At 41.3% G+C, this 23,320-nt stretch overlaps 2 protein-coding genes across 4 annotated transcripts in view; one reads left to right on the top strand and one right to left on the bottom strand.

The window, feature by feature from the left end:
- Positions 1 to 23,320, top strand: part of CMSS1 (cms1 ribosomal small subunit homolog) — a 234,937-nt gene that overhangs the window by 55,729 nt on the left and 155,888 nt on the right. The gene's annotated exons all lie outside the window — the stretch shown is intronic.
- The window catches only part of FILIP1L (filamin A interacting protein 1 like), a 198,020-nt gene that overhangs the window by 53,357 nt on the left and 121,343 nt on the right, over positions 1 to 23,320 (bottom strand). For all 3 annotated transcript variants that reach the window (XM_068160667.1, XM_068160668.1, XM_068160669.1), the window contains one exon: positions 21,408 to 21,586. In XM_068160667.1, coding sequence (XP_068016768.1) covers positions 21,408 to 21,586 — 179 coding nt within the window. The remainder of the gene's footprint in view (positions 1 to 21,407; positions 21,587 to 23,320) is intronic.

The raw sequence follows: 23,320 nt of genomic DNA, 5'->3' as shown, positions 1-23,320 counted from the left end.
AATTTTAAAGTATTATAGAGTCATAGAATTGTTTTGTTTGGAAAAGACATCTAAGGTCCTTGAGTTCAGCCATCAACCTAAGGCCACCAGGGCTGTTAAACCGTGTCCCAAAGTGCCATATCCTCATATTTCTTAAACACAGAGGAGCTCAGCCCCATAAGGAGGCCCAGCCAGCACCCGTGGATGATATTGGAGGAGTCATCAATCACTGCCCTAACAACCGGGGGGCCACCAGGCCCCCCGGCCTTTGTTGTCACCACCACCATCACCCAGTGTGCACCAGGGGCACTCACCAGTGATGAGAGGAGGATCCCTCAGCCCAGATGGGCTCAGCTAGGGGCTTTGCCCTTCCTGTGGGGGAGTAAATAGGGGAGTGGGTGGGGAGGGCCAAGTGGCCACACCTGGTGTGGGAGGAGACTCCAACAGAGCCCAGGTGCTCTGGGTTTGAGAGGAAAAAGGGGGAAAATGAGGTGGGTGGGGTGGAAAAAAGGGGCAGACTGTGAAACCTGTGTTGTTGAGAAAGAATGGAGATTAAAATAATATCCAATTAGGAATTCTTGACTTTCAGTGATTGCTAGATGCTTAATATGGCTACTTTCAGGATGTTCCACTCCTCTTAGCTAATTTATTGACAAACCCAAGCATGATTTTGATAGGCCAGTATTAAGTTCAATAAACAAAAAACCCACACACACATTCTGCTAAGGTAATTGCATAGCATTGCCATCTCAGCAAACTCTTGGTTTAGTGTTGGGTGATAGATTGGAGTTGATGATCTCAAAGTTCTTTTCCAACCTTGATTCTGTGAATTAATGAATGAATATCCTCACATTGACTGTTGAGCTATTACGAGTACAGCCCTCATGGGCTGTTACTCATCTGGATTTTCAGGGGGCTGAAAGAGCCACCCTAAGGAACCATGGGTGCCTTGACATTGTGGGAATTTAAGTCATCAAACTGACTTGCTGTTTGGTTGGTTGTGCCTCCTGGCTTTTCCCTCCATTCATCTTTTATAGGTTTTGGGTTGGTTTGTTTTTTTTCCTCCCTCTTTGAAGAATTATGTGCAGGACTTTTATCTTTTCATGGTCTTCTTTTGAAGAGAAAAAGAAGATTGTGGGTAGTGCTAGGGATGTTTTTTGAGGTCCACTGCTCTGGAACTGTGAAGTATGCACCCAAGCTGACCCTGGGAAGCAGGAGAGAGGCTGCAAACCACTGGTAAACTGAGCAGTGAGTTTACAGGAAAAGAATGTTGGATCGCCAGTGTTGAGCTTGGGTAAGCGATTCACAAAAGAATCCTCCATCTGGAAACTGAAAGGAGAAAAAGTTTATTTAAGGTGGCCTTTCAAAAAACCAGTTGCTTCTCTGGTAGATGACTGCAGCTATATATATTTTGCAGCGTGAGTCATGGGTGGCTTTATAGTTCTACATCCCTTTGCATAGGAGGAATAAACTTTGGAGAAGAGGAATTTAAGAGAAAACAGAAGTGTGAATAACTGCTAATGGTGCTCTCTCTGGCTCCATTCAGTCTGCCATTTCATCATACATGAAGGGGGTAATTCAGAGATTCCTTTCTTGGCACATAAGTGGCAACATATGTTTGAAACAGTGAGTGGAAACTGTAGGGGGAAAAAAAATGACAGGCATATGGCAATAGGAAGGCAAGAGAAAATTTGTTGCCCTAACGTTGGCCACATAATTGGTACACTTAACTTCTGAGGGACTGGTTTATTTAAACACAAAAATGTATGCTCCATTTATTCAGGTTTTCTATACATAACCCATATCTTGCAGCTCCTTCAGGACATCTGCCCAAAGAGCTCACTGAGGTAGTGGAAGGTGATGAGCAAGGTTCAGAGCCTCTCTGCCAAGGAGCGGAGGGAAAAACCAGAACGCAAAAACACAAACCTGCCTTCATTCATACTCTCATTTTAAAAGAGGAACAGCTTAAAACCTTGTGTGTTTTAACACTCAGGTTTAGGATATTTATGGTATAATGCAGCTTAAGGTTTACTGCTTAGTAAAAAGGATAGGTGTCCTGGAAAACAGGCTACATCCCAAATGCGAAGTGCTCGCTGAAGTAACCTGCTAACTTCAGTCACAGTTTCTACCCAGCACACACGTCTGTACAGCACTGTAAGGGAAATGCAGTCTCTCACGCTCTATGTGATCTGGAGAAATCATGGGTAGCTCTTTCTGTTCCTCAGCAAGTTTTGTGCCTTAAGTTAAATAATCTGTTTGAAGTGAAAGTGCTGTTGGGAAACTCCAAATCAAACCTGGTCTTAGAGGGCTTCTGTTGACATGCAAAATGTATTTAGGAATTTAGTTTGGCCTGCAGCTGAAAACTCTTCAAATCCAGAAGGTATGTTCTCAAGAAATGCTTGGGAGGAAGGCAGTCTGTTTTCTATCTGTTCAATAATGATTGATCAAAACCTGGGAGAATATGTCCTACCATGTTTGCCTGAATTAAAATGGCTTTTCTGAAGAGTGATGAAGTCCTTGGAGAACTGTAACTCAGCGACCAATTGGTCATGTTATGGCCTGGACTCTGAGGGAATCTTAATCTTTGCATCAAAAAGGGAAAGTGACTCAATGACAGTTTAATTTTGTTCACTCTTCCCTTTCACCTCTTCTGGCTCTGTTGTTTTTGGTCTAGTGATTATAATTTTGAGATGGTAAGCCCTACGTGAGAGTTGCTTGCATTATGTCAGCAAATGCAGCTTATTTTAGGGAGAAGGACAGATGCTTTACCAATCTTACCTAAAGTTGGAAAGTATGCAGCATTAAACTTCTAAAAATAGATTAAAAAGTCAGCTCTAGCTGTTTTTCTGCTTTTTTTTTTCCCCTAAAGAAAACCCACCCTTTGTAATTAGTACTCTGTGTTAATAACTCAAACCTCAAGAAATCTGAACTAATTTCCTTACCAGAGTGAATGACATCACAAATGCTGTCAGCAAAAGGAATGAAAAGAAGTGCTTTGAAAGGAAACCTATTGATGTTGTTTTGGTTGTCACCCATGTTAGCAAAATGCCAGGAAAATGCATCTGGAATTTGTAGAAATCTGTGAAGTTGGTTAAGGTTTGGGGTTTTTACTTCTCTTTTTTTGGTCAGTGTGTGGAGAGGAACCTGCTTTGTTTTGTTGTGTTGGTTTTTTTTCCTTTTTATTTTTAAACCACAACATTTAATAGTCCACTACTTGTTTTGGAGGAAAGAGGAGGCATTTTTAAAGGTGTTTCAGGAAAATTACTAAACATCCTCTGTTTGGTAGCTTCTCTATGTCTTCTTTCACTTAAATGTTGTCTTTTGTTAGATGTCTTGTCATTTGTTCATTCAGTTGTCTCATAAAGTTGGGGATATTTTGAGATAAGTTCTCTTTCCACCCCCCTGCTCTGCCTTAGTGAGACCACATCTGGAGTATTGTGTCCAGTTCTGGGATCCTGGTTCAAGAACTACTGGAGAGAGTTCAACAGTGGCTATGAGGATGATTAAGGCACTGGGAACTGTCTTAGGAGGAAAGGCTGAGAGACCTGATGTTGTTTAACCTGGAGAAGACTGAGAGGGGATCTGATCAACATTTGCAAATAATTTAAGGGTGGGTTTCACAAAGAAGGGGCCAGTCTCTTTTCATGGGTGCTCAGTAATAGGATGAGGGTTCGCAGATACAAACTGGAACACAGGATGTTCCACCTCCACATGAGGAAAAGTTTCTTTGATGTGAGGGTGCTGGTGCACTGGACCAGGCTGCCCAGAGAGATTGTGTAGTCTCCTTCTCTGGAGACTTTCCAAATCCACCTGGTCACCTTCCTGTGTGACCTGCCCTAGGTGATCCTGCTTTGGCAGGGTACTTGGACTCAGTCACCGTCCCTGGAGGTGTTAAAGAGGAGATTGGATGTGGCACTTGGTGCCATGGTCTAGTCATGAGGTCTGTGGTGACAGGTTGGACTCGATGATCCTTGAGGTCTCTTCCAACCTTAGTTATACTGTGATACTGTGATACTGTAATCTCCACAGGTCCCTTCCAAGCCCTACCATTCTGTGATTCTGAGAAGCTGACTGGTGGAATCACTTCCATGCATACCAAATCCTGTAGCTTTGTGTGGAGTAGAGGGATACTGGTCAGAAGGGACAAGGACCTTATATCCTTGTTGATGTCTCCTGCTTCCTAATTATGGATTAGATTTTTAGAGTGCAGTTCCCAGAAGAATTTCTGAGTTTCAGTTTCCAAGTGAGTAATCACTAAGGAAATAACTACATTTTGTATCAAACTCTTCAGCCAATTGGAGTTTTCCCTTGGTCATCACACTGGCATAAAATGCCATGACGACCTGTCCTGTCTGTGGTAGAGTTTTTTGCTGCAGTTCATTGGTTGAACTGTTATCACTAGCTGCTGTGGCAGGAGACAATGCATGGCTCTTACATCAGTGTATTCCACCACCATGAAAATGTAGTCACAAGATGTGACAATGACTCCAGATGGTTTGTACAGAATTTTTAAGCAACAAGGCTGTACCATGTCTCCAGGCCATGACTGGCAACCATCCTGCAGAACAGCACATTTCAACCAGGCATGTGCAGGCTGCCTGTTGGGCATGAAGTGCACGTGCATGGGTAGTTATTTCTTATGTAATGCTAACAACCTTTCCAGCACAAGTGAACTCATCCTTTTTTCCCTTCCTTTTCTCCTGTCCATAAGTAACTCTACTGCTCCATGTTATTTTAAATCCCATATAGCAGATGCTGGATGAGTGCCAGCCTCTGCTGCCATCCCTTCCTGATTGAAGGCTGAAATCTGTGGGTTTGTGCCACCAGAAATCTTACTTTTTCCTAGTAAGGCAGTATTTCCTTCTCTAGAGCAGCTGAGCTTTAGGAACTTGTTCTTACCATGAGACCTGGCAGGGAATTGCCCTATAAACAGCTGCTCTTTTTTTTGAATAAGCTTTGGCTTCATAAAGCATGTCTTTGGAGCTTTGGAAAAAGCTTCATGCAAGTGTGTAGCTCCTATTTCTGAAAACAAGATTGCACTATATTTTATTTTGTTGTGCTTGCAGTAAGAGCTCATGCTTATCAAACAGCCAAAGTAAAAGTTTCAAGCTGTGCCATTGTTTTGACTCATTTCAGTAACCTGCAGTAGTTCAAAGTGTCACAGCAGAGAATAGGCATTGCTGTGTAATGTAATACAAGCTTTTCTACCTGTAATCCTTCGTGATTTTTGTTGATGCTGCCAAATAGAAGGTAACCTATAACCATAAAGCTTAGCCAAAACTGGATGAGCTGGGGAAAGACTTTATACAAGGGCTTGGAGTGATGGGATGAGAGGGAATGGATTGAAGCTTGAGGAGGAGAGATTTAGACTGGATATTAGTGAGGGAGGTGAGACACTAGAACAGGTTGCCCAGGGAAGTTGTGAATGCCTCCTCTCTGGAGGTGTTCAAGGCCAGGTTGTATGAGGCCTTGAGCAACCTGATCTAGTGGAAGGTATCCATGCCTGTGGCAGGGGGTATGGAACTGGATGATCTTTAAGGTGCCTTCCAACCTAACCCATTTTATGATCTAATCTGGTTTGATTGGGAAAGAAGAAAAAAGGCAAAATTAAACAAGATTGTATTCTTGTATTCAAGTATTGTATACTTGATTGTATTCTTTATGAGAGGGATAGGCAAGTGCCAAAGCTGGTGTTGGAACATGGTCTGGAACAGCGTGCAGCAGCTCCAGGCGGGAGTCCTTGCCTTACAATCCTCACAGCTTTAGCAGTTTTCTCCTCCCAGGCAATGTGTTGCCAGTACACTTTACAAGAACAACAGATAAACCATGAGCTTCCAGGGTGTGCATTTCATACAGTACAGTTCTAAAGGAACTCTGCCAGACCTCATCCCAAGTTTGTTCATTTAAGGATAACTTGAGGCTTTTGGTTGATAAATACCTCTTCTCAATTTCTTACTCCAAAACCTCATTTCAGATCAGGAGAGCCAGACTGTGACCACTAGGGTTGGGTATGGCCTGCCAGAACACTTCTCCAGGCTGTTTTCTCTTTTACTATCATTCTCCAAGTGAGGAGTCCTGTGGGCTGTAGCCCCTTCTGTGCTGTCCTCCCCTGTTCAATAGACCTGTCTTTGAGGTGGAATGGCATGTGCACCAGCATTTTGTTCATGTGATGTAGTTGCACAACCTTTCATATGTTGGAGATCTTGCTAATGTTTATAAATGTCTGAAAGGTGGGTGTCAAGGAGGGGCCAGTCTGTTTTTGATAGCATCCTGTGACAGGACAAGGGGCAATGGGTACAAACATAGCAGTTTATCAGCTCTAATTCTAGGTTAATATCAGGACTCTTCATGATGACTGACAGAGGATGCCTAACCCATGTAGAAGTCAAACTGTAAGCTAAACAGGCAAAATAATTCTGTCTGTGATGAAGTCTTATTTTGATTTCTAAGAGAAGATACATTGCATACAGAATAACCTTCCTTTCTTTTTCCTCCTTGCTGCTGAATCCTCAAAACCGGCTGTTAACAATTGCAGTGTCTTTGATGGCCTAGCTTTTCTCAGCTGAATTTCCTGAATTCTTGGACTCAGAAACGTCTTTTTAAAGTGAGTGTCATAACCTGCTTATCAATGAAAGAAACAAACTCATGATGCATTTGGTTGTGTCCTCTCATCCTGCAGAGAGAGTAGGTGGATGTGTGCATGTATGAACCTGTCTAGAAATTCTACTGAATATGGACATTTCAGTTCAAAGATGGACTGCAGTAAAGAACATCCAGTGTGCAAATTGTCAGATATATCACAATACACATATGTGCAAATATGTGAGTGTGTGTATATGCACATATACAGAACCATAGAACTGTTTTGGTTGGAAAAGATATCTAAGTTTGGGGCAATCCTAAATATTAATACAGGCTCTGTGGGATGATGAGATCAAGAGCATCCCTGGAGAAAATGACTTGGAGGCAGTGGTGAATGAGAAGATAGACATGAGCCAGCAATGTGCACTTGCAGCCCAGAAGACAACCATATCCTGGGCTGCACCAAAAGAAGCATGGCCAGCAGGTTGAGAGAGGTGATTCTGCCACTGCTCTGGTGAGACCTCACTTGGAGTACTGTATTCAGCTCAGGGGCCACCAACACAAGGAGGACATGGAACTGATGGAGCAGGTCCAGAGGAGGGCCACAAGATGATCAGAGGGCTGGAGAACCTCTCTTGCAAAGACAGGCTGAAATAGTTGAGTCTTATAGCTGCATTTCAGTGTCTGAAGACCCACAGGAAGGCTATGGAGGGACTGTTTAGAAGGGCTTGTAGTGATAGGATGAGGGGCAATGGTTTTAAAATGGAGCAGGGTAGATTTAGGCTGGGCATAAGGAGGAAATTCTTTACAATGAGTGTGGGGAAATACTGGAACAGGTTGCCCTGGGATGGGGTTGATGCTTTGTTCCCAGAGGCATTCAAGATCAGACTTAATGCAGCCCTGAGAACTGATCTAGTTGGAGGTGTCCCTGCCCACGGCAGGGTGGTTGGACAAGATGACCTTTGAGAGTCTTTCCAGCCCAATGCAGTCTGTGAATCTGTGAATCCAGAGTGCAACCATCAGCCTAATACATCCATGAACTATATCCCACAGTGCCCTGTCCACGTGTTTCTTGAACACCTCCAGGGATGGTGACTCTACCATCTCCCTGGGCACCCTATTCCAATGCCTGACATATATACAGACCTATGTTCCCCTAAGCATTAATGTCAAATTCCAAAAAATGTGGTGATGAGAGAGGACCATTTTAGCTCATGTCAAGAAAATGTGCTTTAGTAATTTCTCTATCTCTGGAGAGCTTATTGAACACTAAACAGGATGGCTCAGCATGTAACTGATTGAGTGTTTTAAGTCATTCACTTCCATTTAGCTCCTGGCCAGCTTCTCCTTGTTGAGGACTATGGCAAACAAAACCTGTAATTTGCACTGACAATGCTAACATGCAGTTTGTTCTGCAAGCTTCTCAACTCTGAGGTTTTATAAAGTATACATTCAAATAAAACTCAGTTCTTAATGTAAACATATTTTGTAACTCTAAACTTAGCCAAACAGTTAGAAATGAAGTAGTGCTGCTATTTCTTTCCCCTTTAAAGTATCATTGTATATATCTGTGTGTCTGTCTGTCTGTCTATCTATCTATCTATCTATCTATCTATCTATCTATCTATCTATCTATCTATCTTTGCTGATAGATAGAGATATCCAAACTTGAATAATGAGAAGAGACAGCAGTAATGTAAGGACTTCTCTTCTTTCTCACCTGTCTTACTTATTTTTCACTCTGTGGGTTTAACACCGATTTCCTAAGCATTTTATCTTCTACTGCCAAGTGTATCCTTGTGAGACTTGACACAGCTTCCACCACCATTGTTGTGTTCCACTTAGTGAGCTTCTGTAGAATCTGCTATTTCCTGAATTTTTCAGTTTGCTTCCCTCCCTGCTACTTGTTGAATTGGGTTTTTTTCCCAGGTGTGTTCAAATGGCTCAGGATGAGGTTTTTCTGCATTATGTCTTCCTTTGGGATCCAAGAACTTGTATGTCCTTCTTTCTGAAGATGCTTCAGTGTCCTAAACATTCATGATAGGCATTTTATATAATTGCATCTTTTGGAAGATTCAGCTTGTGATTTGAGGACTTGTGATATCATCACAGAATCATCCTATAATGGTTTAGGTTGCAAGGGACCTTAAAGATTGTCTAGTTCCAACCTGCCTTACTTTGGCAGGGACACCTTCCACTAGAGCAGGTTGGTCAAACCCCATCCAACCTGGCCTTGAACAGTTCCAAGGATGGGACTGGACTCAAGACATGGCCTCTCCAGCTTTTTCTAAGATAAATAATAATTTAGGATATTTTTTGTATTTTTCTTTTTGAAAACAAACAGCCTCTCCCTCTCCCCTTGGAAGTGTGAAAGCTCTGCTTTACTGGGAATAATTTTGAAAAGCCTGAGTGTTCCAGTGAGCTCAGCATCTTCATTCCTTTCCCCAGCATTGTTCTGGACTGCTGCATGCTTGAATGCATTTGGATGTCTGGCTGCAGATCTCTAAGGAGGTGAAAACTGCATGCCTGAGCTCCTTCAAAACTGACCTCACATGCCAGTATTTATTTCTTGAAAATCAAATATTTCACTAGAGATAATTTCAGGAGGTTTATGCATGGCTTCCTATAATCTCACTCTTTGGCTTTTAGAAATCAAAGAAGGAAAAAGTGAAGACTGTAACTTCCTACCACTATCCAAATCCTCAGCTTTGACAACAGCTAATCAATACTGTGGTTTTACTTCTTTATTTGGATGGGATAGGTAGCTGTTAGTAGGGATAGGTAGCTGTTAGTAGGGATAGGTAGCTGTTAGTAGGGATGGGTAGCTGTTAGTAGGGATGGGTAGCTGTTAGTAGGGATAGGTAGCTGTCAGTAGGGATAGGTAGCTGTTAGTAGGGATAGGTAGCTGTTAGTAGGGATAGGTAGCTGTTAGTAGGGATGGGTAGCTGTTAGTAGGGATAGGTAGCTGTTAGTAGGGATGGGTAGCTGTTAGTAGGGATAGGTAGCTGTTAGTAGGGATAGGTAGCTGTTTCTGTAGGTTTTGTAGAAACAGTATTACTTGCTGTGGAAAAATGTTGTTTGTATAGTGAAACAAAATGAATTACGGAAATTTGATTCATGGATGGATTTTTTTAGTGTCCAATTATGTGCAAACTATTCAACTTTCCCCCCTCTTAGGATGAACACAAAGTTTTTCTGCAGTGTACTTTTACTGGGGTCAGATTGGACTCTTGCTTAATATCCTGGACAGTGAAAGATAATCTGCTTTCAGGAACCCTGTAGGCATTTCATAACTTGGAGTTCTGTGCTTTTTTCTTGCATTTTATTTGAAATGAGCTGAGGGATGAGAAAATGGGATGATGATGGATTGGTGAACAGCCATAAAGAAAAATCAATTAAAATTTGGCCTTTGTAAATGTCTGTTTCAGACAATTCTAAGTAATTAGTCAGACCCTTGAGTTTTGTTTTTACGCATGTCAGAGTGCATGGAAAACATGCTCTTGCCAGGAAAGGGGTAAATGAACTGCTGTGAGCTCAGTTAGTTTTGCTTCAGTGCAGATGCTGGGATTAATGGGAGGATAGAAGAGCAAAGCATTACTCAGTTTAAGGACACATGGAGAAGGAGAGCAGACTTGGCAACTGATTTCTGCTTCTGATGTTTGGTGGGGTTTTTCTCAGCTGGCTGGAGTATTTCATGTTTGCCTGGCATCTACTAGTTCTTTACTATCATTCCTTCTAATTAGTTGGTGCATTAAATTAATTGGTCTTGAGTTCTGCTTCAGTTGTTCCTGGAATCACTTGTTAAAAACTAGTTCTGCCTCCCATTTCTCTGTGGGTGTTTTTTTTTAAGGGAGAAATTATCCACTGGCTACACTTCATCAGTTTCTCATGTTTGCTTACAACACTTAAATACTGCGTAGCCCTGGTAAGGTGCTAGTAAACGTGTTGCTTTGTGTTGTGCAAAGTTGAACTAAAGCTTTTTCTATTACCAGTTCATCTTCAGATGGCTTCACAGACTCTTTCTCCATATAAGGAGTTTAATATGAACACCTCCTTGACCTCCCAAACAGTGGAATCCAATGCTGTCAGCTAGAGGAAAATACAAATGAAAAGGAACTAAGGTTGTGGCAAATGAGCCAATTTAATTTGATGCCTCAGTGCTCAGAAAGATGTCCAGATCAGTTGTCTGCTTTGAGGAGGATGCATACTAGCCACTTTGGATGGATGGATTTGACATATCAGCATTTCAGTTTCTTGTATATTATCCTTGCACTTTCTTTTTTAAGGTGTCTTTATACTTATACTTACTTTATACTTTATACTTATATATACTTATATACTTTATACTTATCTGTTCTTAAATTGCTTAGTTGCCTTTGAGGGGAGTATTTTAGTTGCTTTTAATTGGCTGATACACATTTACATGGAACCTGGCTTTGTTAGCCTTGTTAAATTGTTTCTGTGCTGCATTCAAGGAATTTATTGCTTGAGATGCTCTGTTTAATAAAGTTTCCATTAGTGTTACATGTTTAGCCCACTTTAGATAAGTTAGCTGCTTTTGGTGTTGTTCTGCTTTACTTCAGACAGGTTGGATTTTCTTTCTTTGCATCTGAACTTAATACAGAGATAAAAGAAGATGGGAATTCATAGAGGTCAGGATTTTGAACCTGTAAGCTACATTTAATAAAACTCTATTCACTATGCTGTTGGATGCTCAGTATTGCAAGAAATTATGCTTTCTAAAAAGTTACTCTCAATCTCCTTACCCTTTGCTAAACTAGGGGCTTATGAAGCTTAATAAGTTCAATCTATTGCCCTTCTGTAGTTTCAATACAGTGTATTTTTCGATCATCTTTTATTTCTAGGTCAGTACTACACTCAGGGAGTGTACATAAAAGTGATAATGGTGCTCTTCAGTCTCTTTTCAGGAGAGCTGACTATGTGAACTTCGGGTTTATTCATTGCTCTTTTAGTCAGAGCTACAGTGTTGGCTGTCACATTGTGATTAGAGACCATGAGAAAACTGAGTTCTGGATGAAAGATGATCAAGACATTGAGTTACTGGAGCGTGTCCAGAGAAAGGCAACAAAGCTGGCAAAGGATCTAGAGAACAAGTCTTATGAGGAATGGCTGAGGGAGCTGGGGTTGTTTAGTCTGGAGAAGAGGAGGTTGAGGGGAGACCTCATTGCCCTCTACTCCCTGAAAGCAGGTTGGAGTGTGGTGGGGGTTGGTCTCTTCTCCCTAGTATCAGGTGATGAGAGGAAAAGGCCTGAAATTTTGCCAGAGTAGTTTTAGGTTGGATATAAGGGGAAATTTCTTTCCTGCAAGACAGATCAGGAACTGGAACAGGCTGCCCAGTGAGGTGGTGGAGTCTCCATCCCATGAGGTGTTCAAGTCACATATGGACATGGCACTTCAGGACATGGACTCCATGCTCTTAGAGGTCTTTTCCAACCAAAACAATTCTATGATTCTATGTAGGGCTGATATTTCAATAAGGGTTGTGGATAACTAGCAATTAGTAAAAGATTTATGGATGTGGTGCTGTATTACAATGCTGAAGCTTTGTGGAACATGTTTACAAGGTACTTGGAGCTTTACTATAGTGTTTTTTGAAGAGTTTATTTATAATCTATATATTTTTTTTATTGGCTATGCTTAAATTGTGTCTCTAAGGCACTTTTGAAGGTTTGTAGCAAGCTTAAATATGTATTAAAAGTTAAGTAATTTTATCCAGTTAGTGTATTCATCCAAATATGTCATCAAGCTTCTCAATTTCCTTTCTAGAAGGCCAGTTGGGGACAGACTGACTCATTCTTCTGTCCAACAGAATGCAAAGACATCCAGGGTTTAGCTGGCAAGACTAAGGAAAAAAAAGAAGGAGATTTTTAGGATTTTAGGGAGTGTATGTTGCTTCTTAGTTTCCCCAGTTGGATATAAGATTAAATTTTCAAATGAGCAACATGTGAAATCCTGCCTAAACTCTTAAATATTTAAACAAACAATGTCTCAATATCCTGATGACTTAAATGCAAATTGTAGGATGTGAACATTCCTAAAACTCATCTTAATAGTCATAAATTTATGTTAGAATAAAGCTTACACTGCTAAGAATTTTCTGATAACCCTGAAGTTCTTAGCAAAGAAATCAAACTGAAAGGAAAGGAGGGTGCATGGTCTTAGTTTCTGCTAGGTTTTACTACCTTTTCCACAGAATTGTCTGGGGTTTGTTCAGTGTTTTTCCCAGTTTATGAGGAAGAATGAAGCTGGCATAGGGTGTCAAGAAATGCAAGTGAGATGGAACAGATATAGTTGACTGAAATGGAAGAATAATTCAAAGAAGCACAGAATGTTAGAGGCTGGAAGGGAACTCCAGAGATAATCGAGTCCAGCCCCCATGCCAAAAGGAGGATCACCTAGGGTAGTCTGCACAGGAATGCATCCAGATGGGTTTTGAAAGTCTTCAGAGAAGGAAACTCTACAACCTGTCTAGGCAGCCTGTTCCAGTGCTCTGTCACCCTCACTGTAAAGAAGTTTCTCCTTGTGTTCAGGTGAAACCTTCTATGTTCAAGTTTGTGTCCATTGCTCCTTGTCTTATTACTGTGTGCCACTGAAAAGAGATTGGCCCCATCCACTTGACACTCACTCCTCAGATATTATAGACATTGATCATACCCCTCTCAGTTTTCTCTTCTCCAGAGATAAGGGAGATGTTTAAGACCCCTAATGATCCTCGTGGCTCTCAATTGGATTCTTTCCAGCAGGTTCCTGGCTCTCTTTAATTGGGGAACCCAAAACTGGACATAATACTCCAGGTGTAGTCTCACCAGGGCAGTCTTTTTGGGTTTTGGTCTTCAGACACTAAACCAAAGAAAGAAGTGGTCAGGCATTGGAACAGGCTGCCCAAGGAGGTGGTGAAGTCATCATCCCTAGAGGTGTTCAAGAAAGATGTGGACATGGCACTTCGGGACATGGTTCAATGGCTGTGGTGGTCTTAGGTTGACTGTTGGACTTGATGATCTTAGAGGCCTTTTCCAACCAAAACAATTCTGTGATAATATCATTTTTGGTGTTTATTTTTAACATTTCTTCTAGATATATTTGTCTTAAACTGCATACTTCTTTCATATGTATATATAAAGCTTAGAGATTTTCTAGCTTTGAATGCTCATAGTATACCATGGGAAACTTGGTTATCAGTTTAGTCCGCAGGTCTTGGTAGCTGATGTGTGACCTGTGTTCTCAGTTCCCATGGCTGGGTTTTTTTTTCCCTCTTTTCTGCTCCTCAGATATGAGCATTTAAGTGGCTTAAATTTTTCTGCCACAAGACAGATCTTCATTGAGATTTCTCCTCCCCATATTCAAACAGGAATATGTTTTCCCACATCAATGGGAAATTATGATAGGGTCAAACTTTCAGAGCACAATTTATAGATGTTTCCTTCTGTCTGATGTTGTGTGTTTTCTTTTCAAACAGCAGTTACAAAATCCCGTGCCAATTTCTCCCTCTCTCACAGCCCCACCCTGCAATGAATCAGAAGTGCACCGTGCCTTTTTTTGGTCACAGGTCTTGGTGCAATCATCTGCTGCTATTGTTGCTTATGATTAGGCTGTGCTGCTCATGGAGCAGTGCCCTCAGTCTTATTTGGAAATGTAAATTGGTGACTAGAGTGTCTGCCCCATTACTGAGGGCTGTGCCTCACCATGAGCATATTTGGCCAGTGCTTCATCATCCATGCTGGTCACTGGTTAGGTTCCAAACAGACTATATGGTGTTGGTGTTGATTTATGATCTCCATAAATATTCAGAGACTTGCCAGCTTACAAAGATCATCTTTATCTTTGAGCGTTGGCACTATGGTTAGAAGTGCTGATCAGAGCTATCTCAAAGGTGGTTTTCCACAGTCATCCCCTTTGGGAAAATTTATGCAGGGAGAGCATATGGCCATGACCATAACTTTCATAGTATCATAGTATCATAGAATCAGTCAGGGTTGGAAGGGACCACAAGGATCATCTAGTTCCAACCCCCCTGCCATGGGCAGGGACACCCCACACTAGATCAGGCTGGCCAGAGCCTCATCCAGCCTGGGCTTAAACACCTCCAGGGATGGGGCCTCAACCACCTCCCTGGACAACACATTCCAGGGCTTCACCACTCTCATGGTGAAGAACCTCCTCCTCACCTCCAGCCTGAATCTCCCCACCTCCAGCTTCATTCCATTCCCCCTAGTCCTATCACTACCTGAGATCCTAAGAAGTCTTTCCCCAGCCTTCCTGTAGGCCCCCTTCAGATACTGGAAGGCCACAATTAGGTCACCTCAGAGCCTTCTCTTCTGCAGACTGAACAGCCCCAACTCCCTCAGTTTGTCCTCATAGGAGAGGTGCTCCAGCCCTCTGATCCCGACTGAGGAAGGGAGAGCGAGCCCCAGTGTAGGAGAACATTGTTTGACTAAGTTGTTTTCATTATCCCCAGACTCAAATTACACAGTAATAGTGTTGGTCACCGTGACAGTGTGCCTGAAGCAATGAACAGATATCTTACTTGCTTACAATTAAAAATATTACATGAGCCTCACTTCTCTCTCTCATTCCACCAGTGTCAGTGGAGTTGCATGAGAAATGGTTCTCACCCAGATCTTGCATCTGTTTGTGGATACTAGTAGGTGGAATACCTTAGAATTGCACCACAGCTCTAGAGAATTTCTCAGTTAACACTGAGTTGATAACTCTGTTTCTGTTTTTATTTATTCTTAATCCTTGTTCTGAATGATGTGACCTGATTTAAGGTCACATTAGGTTTTAGATCTTTGGGTTAACCTGAATTGTATTCATTTATTTGCTTTGCACTAATGTCTTTTAGCCTTCCATCATGCACAGAAACTGTTGTAGAACTCTGAATTTTTGACAAGGGTTTGTTTTCACAACATCTGTTGAAAGTTATGTGGCTATTTTTTTTCCTGTACAAGCATGAGGTAATTAATCTGTGTACATCACTTCCTTCTGTCTGTCTCTGTGCCTCAGTGGTATTGTTAGTGAGACTGTCCCATTGGAGTGTAATAAGAATGTGAATGCTTTGCTTGTGGTAGGTCTCTCTTATTCACCTACAGAACACTAGATACCCGTGAAAAAGGTCAAATGTATGCAGATCTGGCATCCATTTCACAACTTGCAAGGCATAGTCTCAGGCATATGTAATATATATGTCCACTGCCAGAAAGCTGAAAGGAAATGATTGCATTTGAGTACAATGCAATCTACAACAATAGTTCAGTGTGCATGAAATTAAAAACTGCTGGTAACACACAGAGAATAAATAAGTCAACAGTGTTTATTTTTACTGTAGTTTTCTGTAGAGATAAGGTCATGTTTCTTATAATATTTATTTGGCTTCATTAAGAAAAGCAGCAAATATCAATTATACTCACTGTTCCAGAGTATTGAGCTTTCCTGAGCTGGACACACAATGTAATGTTCTTCCAACGTGTGAATGTGTCAGAATCCAATTACAGCACTGTTACACTGACAGCATGCTAACACAACACCTTGTAGCTGACATGGCTCCTTCTCCCTGTGATGCCCTGCCCCCATTTTCAGGGCTTGCTCACTTGACCTACTGTGTGTAGAAATTATTTTCATCTGACCCTTAAACCAACAACAAACCGCTTAACCCAGAGTGCTTAGATTTATGAACTCACATTTCTTACCTACTCAGTACCTAGAGCAGTATCATAACATATAATGATTTAATTACTGTAATAGGATTTAATATGGGCAAGGCATGAGAGTGGTCTTGAGGAGAAGGATTTGTGGGTGTCAGTAGATGAACTCAATGTGAGCTGGCAATGTGCAAGTGTAACCGTGTCCTGGGCTGCATCAAAAGAAGTATGACCAGCAGGATAAGTGAGCTGATTCTCCTGATCTATTCTGCTCTTGTGAGACTCTGCCTGAAGTACTGTGTCCAGGTACTTCAGCCTCCAGCATAAGAAGGACATCAGACTGTTGGAGCAGGTCCAGAAGAGGGCCACTAAGATGATCAGAGGGCTGGAGCACCTCTCCAATGAGGACAGGCTGAGAGAATTGAGTCTGTTCAGCCTGAAGAAGAGAAAACTCTATGTAGATCTTATATCTGCCTTCCAGTACCTGAAGTGGGCTTACAGGAAAGCTGAGGAGGGACTTTTTACAAGGGCTTGTAGTGATAGGACAAGAGGGAATGGATTGAAACTGGAAGAGGGTAGATTTAGACTGGATATTAGGAAGAAATTCTTTGCAGTGAGGATGGCAAGACACTGGAACAGATTGCCCAGGAAGGTTATTCATGGCCTCTCCCTGGAAGCATTCAAAGCCAGGTTGGATAGGTCCTTCAGCAACCTGGTCTACTAGAAGGTGTCCGTGACAATGGCAAGGGACTAGAATTAGATGATCTTTAGAGTCCCTTTCAACCCAAACCATTCTGTGATTCTGTGGATTTTGGTACACTTCCTATGTGTTGTTTAGTCCATGCAATAACACTGCATGAGAGGCTAAGAGTGTATTGTAGAAGCACACAGGTCTCATCTTGTGAAGAGACTTAGAAGTGTGATAGTGCTAATGGAAGAAATAACACACAAAAATATTACAAAGTGAAGGACTGGAGAAGAATTTAGTTTGGATGGACAGAAAGATACACTTGATTTATTTGTGTCTGGGATTATTTTGTTTGCTTAGCTTGTCTTGGGTTTCCCTAATTTCATTTTGCCTTTTCCTGGAGGTGCTATAAAAAAGAATTTGTGAGACTTGAATGTAGAAAGCTTCAGGTAGAAAATGTGCCCAGATATGACAGGCTGAGTGACAAGCAGTATGATTTTGTTACCCTACTTTTAAGAACTTAGGTATTAGAGAATCCTAAGGATAAAGCCAGGATAAAGGGGACTAAAAGACTGTTCCCTTCTGGTCGCATAGAGTTGGGAATGATGGAAGATTGCTCATAAGTGGTGTGATTTGTTGTTGTGGTGGTGTTGGCGATGGTCAGTGTAGACCTGAGCCATCAGCTTAGAGGTGATGGCTGGCTTAGAGATTCTGTAAGGAGAAGCACAGAGAGTGAATGGATAAAGACCTGAAGACTTAGACTTTTGGGGTCCTGTGGACAGAGCAGAGGTGGACAATCAGAAGTTTCCAACTCAGAGTGCACTGTGGAGACACTTAGAGAAATGAGTTCAGCTGGAGTCATAGAAACTTTGTGGGTAAGACGGCAAAGAAGTACTGAGAGCTCATTTGTGTACAAGGCAGCCAAAAGATCAGACACAGTGAAAATGGATTTTAGTTCAGAGGTTTGCCAGAATGAAGATTATTGAACCTTTAATGAATGTGGCTTCAGTTGAACCCGGCAGAAGCCAGACCAAAAGGTTGCCTACAAAGAAACTGAAGGAAAGGGTCTCCTAGTGAGGATGTCAAAGACTGCACTAGGTGCCCTGACAGCCAGCAGAATCACTTGGATATCTTCACAAAACAGCTTGACAAGAATCTGAGAAACGTGATCTGACTGTGAAGTTAGCTCTGCACTCAGCAGGCTCTGCTGGAGAGGTCCCTTCTAACCTATCACTCAAAAGGTTGTCGTATTGAAACTGACCTTGAGAGGGGCAGCAATTGGAACAACAAGCACAGTTTTGTGGTGCTTTATTAGAGAAGAAAAACTGCAGCTGTGAGACTTTAGCTGGTTAGGTTCCAATGTGGTGACTGCTTATCCCTCAGATGTGTATAATAATAACTTCTATCTTAATACTGAAAATGCCCCTTGATATTTTAGGAAGAAATGTCTGATACACTAGAGTTTGGTTGGATGGCTTTTCACTTGCATTGAGCATAAGGAGTAGGCTTCCTTTCAGGAAATGTTAGGACTAAATGTAAACAACTGTGTTTCCTTCCTCTTTGGACTAGCTTCTCTACATGTCCTTTGTGAATGTGAAGTGGGAGCTAAACCAAAAACCTCTGCTGACTTTCTTCCCTGTAGAAAAACCCTACCCTCTTAGCAGATAATCCTTAAACTAGAAACCTCACTAACTGCTGCTATAGCAATCTTCAAAGTTTTCTGATAACATTCAAATTCCTGTGAGCAACACTTATTAATAGCTTTTAAAAAGAATGACCTTTAAAAATCTATTTACATTGTTTATTTGCAGCCTGCCACTTTTTCCTGTCCTGTTGAACAACATTCACTTAAGTGGTATAGCTTCAAGATTATAGAATCATAGAATTCTATTCTAGTCTATACAGAGTAAAGGCATAAACAGTTTTTTCTCTCTTTTGTCTTCTTCTGTCACTCCTGCTTGCAACTTTCCTCTCTCTCTCTTCCATGGCCTTGCTGGGGTATCCCTGTTTTGAATGCTGTGTAAGGTAATGGGAAGGAGGAAGGGAGTAGGGCAGGAGAGGAGTGGTTCCTCCTGGATCCATCCAGGTGGGTCTGGGAGGGTTCTGTGTTGTTTATGAAGTGTGGATGTATACATATTGTACATGTATTGTGTGTTATCTAAATGTTAAGACATTTGATATCAAATATAGATAGATATTTGAATGTGTCCATAAAAATTGGAGGCTGGATAGGGTGCTTGAGGCCATGGTTTAGTTGATTAGATGGTGTTGGGTGATAGGTTGGGCTCGGTGATCTCAGAGGTCTATTCCAACCTGGTTAATTCTATTCTATTCTATTCTATTCTATTCTATTCTATTCTATTCTATTCTATTCTATTCTATTCTATTCTATTCTAATTCTATTCCGTTCCGTTCCGTTCCATTCCATTCCATCCTATCCTATCCTATCCTATCCTATCCTATCCTATCCTATCCTATCCTATCCTATCCCATCCCATCCCATCCCATTCCATTCCAATGGTTAGGGTTGGAAGGGGTCTTAAAGATAATCTAATTCCAACCCTCCTGCCACGGGCAGAGAGAGACACCTTCCACTGGACCAGGTTGCAATCAACTGCAAAATTTACATCCTGAGAAGATTTAAATGTAGAAAAAAGCAGTGCTTGAACTTGCTGAGTGGTTTTTGGTTGTTGTTTGGATTTATTTCTTTTTCTGTGGTTTGGTGTTGGGCTTTTTTTTTATAGCAGGCAATTGCGTGGAGATCTTGATGGCGACATTACTTGGCAAACATTTTGGAACCAGCTCAACATGTGACATCACACCCCCTTAAGGTTTTCCACATAAAATACATCCTCCAAAGAAAATACAAAAAACCTGAGACTTAATCTGAAATCTATTATTACATCCTCTAAGGTCTCACAAAGTACCTCAAAATTCCACCCCCTCCCTCTCACCCTCCATGCTATTTTATTTTTCCTAGGCAGGTAGACTAGATGTTGCAGATAATGGTGGTAAATATTTTATGGTCTTCTTGGGGGAAGTGTGGAGGAGGGGCAGGGAAGAGAGTTTTAATCTTATGTCTGCAGTGCTTTCACAAGAAAAATACAAGGATTCTGATGCTTAGTCTTTCTTCATGTGCAACTGTTCAGGCTGTGTGAGCATGTGTCTGATGTAACATTTTGCCACTTTTAGCAACTGTAATTGTTTAGCCCTGTCTCTAGGAGATGAGCGTCTCACAGTTAGGGAGAAAAAAGACAGCAGAGGGAAAAAGTTCCATTCATCACAGGTTTTGGTTCCTCATATGATGGTGTTCCATAAAAGCAGTTCTTAAAGAAAAAAAGACGGTTCTGTGCATAGCGAGGCGCTTCGTATGTGCTTTCCTGTGTGTGCCTCAGCTTGCCTGCATCTCTGTACTTTGCTCTGAAAAACAAAAGGGTTTTTACCCCAGCTTCTTTAATGGCAAACAACAAATCTGTCTGTCTGTTCGTGGGGTGTGCTTTTTTTTTTTCATAGATGTGCAGGAGAGAGGTGTAGTGCAATAGCTGAGTGCTGCCAAAACCCATGCAACGTGATTTCAAGCAGGAGAAGCAGAGCAAGAATTATCTATGCATAATGTGAGTTTAGAATAGGCTTAACGTTCTCACACCCAAACATTTCCATCTGGAAGCTGTTCCTAAGTGAAAGGAAACAGAGACCATATTCTCCTATCTTCTGAAGTAGCTGTCCAGGGAATAAGAAATTTTCTTCAATATTTTTTTCCCCTGTAGGATGTGTTCAGTTCTACTACAGATTCCAAGAAGGCACAGTTTAAACTGGCTTTTTAAAGTAAATGATACTAAGTTCTTCCTAGTACTTAAGAGAATTGGTGTTGAAACTCTCACACTATGCTTAAACAAACTGTGGTGCTTTTAGGTTATACTTAGAAGTTGGGATTTGTGGGGGTTTTATGCCAGTCTTAATCTGAGAACTTTATGGAACTGTTATTTTCAATGCTTTCTGGAAATGATCCTCTGCCTTTGCTTCATTTCTCTGTATTTCAGTGTCTGTCCAAGCCCCTCATATCAAGATTTTTCCTCATGTCAAGATTTTTCCTCATGTCAAGATTTTTCCTCATGTCTTTTTCTTCTGCCATCTCATGTTCTGTTACTGTAGTGTACAGCGAGCATCTTAAATATGCTGAAAAGTTGACCTCCTTCATGTTGGTTTTAACTTGACACATTTGCATATCTCCTCTGTTCTCTATAGTGTAACATACCTGCCATCCTGCAACAGCGCTGAAGAATCTGCCAACTCTTTCACCTACCTCATTTGCTGATGGAGGTGCAGACACTGCTGTTACTTAGGAGTAATCAGTCATGATTTCACAGCTGAGCTCTCAAAATACAGCTCTGCAAATACTTCTACTTTTTAGCAAACCCAGAACAAGAAAGCAGACAGATCCTTAGATGTAACGTTAAATTGCAGATATTTCTTAGCACTATGGCAAGAGATAACCTTACCTTTCAAGTTCTTGCTCCAGTAAGTTTGTAAACTCATCACTTTTTTCCATGTATTTGATGTGCTTCCTCTTCTCTTCCTCTAGTTCATTCAGTGTCTGTCTGTGTGATTTTTCTACCATTAGAAGTTGCTCCAGCATTCGTCTGTGAGTTTCTTTCTGCTTCTCTACAACTTTATCAAGCTACAAAAAAAAACAAAAGCTTCTGAAGTCTTAGGAGAAACTCTCACTTGCTCAAGCTTTCATTAATGAAAGATTTTAAGAGAGAATTAATGATACAAAATGCATTTAGTGGCCTGAAGTCTGGATCCTTTGGTATTTCTTTGGAAAGGGTTATTTAGTTCTGTCAGTGTAATTCCAAGGTACTGTTTTGCTGGACCCTCAATCACCTTCTGTTCCTTGTCCTGCCATGACTGGTCCTCAACAGATAGCAATTAACAGCTACTCTTCCTGGGACTGTGCTTTTCTCAATCATTGTGGTAGAAAAACCATGGCTTGGCAGAAGCAGCCTCTGTTTCACAGAGTGGATGACTGACTTTTAGTTAAATAAGAATAGCTGCCTCATTTGTAGCTGCATAGAGAATGAGAGCATTGAATGGTCTGTGGAAGGTAGGCAGGTAGATCAGAAAGCAGTTTTCCTCTGGTTTCACAGTAAATGCATGGTAGAACCAAGGGTGGGAAACAATCCTGTCTCCTGTGCTTAAACTCAGTGTGGCTCTGGGTTTCTAGAATAAGTACATTTTGCAATGTTTGCAAGTTGTGGTGGTTCTAGGCTATTTAACAGTGGCATTCCCTGTGCTCCTCAAATTTCACATGTGTAAAGGGGGTTGCCTTGCAGGTGGTACCTTTGTATTGTATTACACTTGCAGCATCAAATCTTCTCCCCTTCCTGAAGAATTTCTGCTGAGCTTCTAAGGATTATGTCATAGTGATATTTTAGTTTAATTTATTTTAGGTTTTGGTAAGAGTTTTTAGGGGGTTTGAAAACCAGAGATATTTGCATAACTGTTCACTGGAGTTAGGATGTTTCTGAGAGAAAAATATCCAAGGATTCTCTTACAATTTTGAATTCAGTATGTGACCAAGTTATGTAACTGTGTGTATGAAACCAGAAGGGATTTTCTTCCTTTGGCACTAGTGATCTAGCTGAAGTTTCAGGAAAGGTCACTGGAGGCCATCTAAAGACCTAGGAATGCTCTGTGTTTGTGAGAGTCTTTGTTTTCTGCTTGTTCCCCTTCCCCTGTGGAGACTGCCTCCCTCATCAAGTCAACACAGGAGCTCTCACCTCCTTTATGGAAATAAGAAATTTGGATCTCAAAGCCTAGTGCTTCCTTTTAACCATAGTATATTCCAGCAGGCCAAGCTGCTTTGCAGTGCTTCCCTCTATTAATAGGAAAGAATTCACAAATGGGCAGTGTGGGAAGCAAGGCTGATTCTGGTTCTCCAGTGGTTCCCCACAAGGAATTCCATGTACCACAAGAAATGCTGGGGCTTCAGATTCGTTGGGCTACTGCTTATTGTGACCAATTTAATTCCAGGGAGTATGATTAACTGTCTTTTTTTCTCATGTGTATTCACAATCTAGCTGATAGAAGCAATGACAGTGAGAGCTTCAATACCTGAACATGAATTTCTTGAATGAATGAGAATATTTCTATATAGGCTTCTGAGCCTCCCCATGCTTACCTCCGCTTCTTTATAAGCTTTATATATTCTCTTATGCTGCTCCTAAACTATTGTTAACTCCTAAACTATTGTTAACTGGTATGAATAAGTAAAAAGGAACTATTGACAAGACTTTGAAGATGATTTGAGTGTAGAAACATTTACCATTTTAAAAGTTGCCTGTTCTTTCTGCTTGTGCCATTGCAGAGCGTCTTTGGTCTTGCAAAACAGCTGAGCTTATTTCATGCATGA

Source organism: Melanerpes formicivorus, unplaced genomic scaffold (genome assembly GCF_026170545.1).
Source record: "Melanerpes formicivorus ecotype bairdi unplaced genomic scaffold, bMelFor1.0.p_v2 SCAF_51, whole genome shotgun sequence".
Taxonomy (NCBI): Eukaryota; Metazoa; Chordata; class Aves; order Piciformes; family Picidae; genus Melanerpes; species Melanerpes formicivorus.
This window is presented reverse-complemented; position numbering and strand designations above follow the sequence as displayed.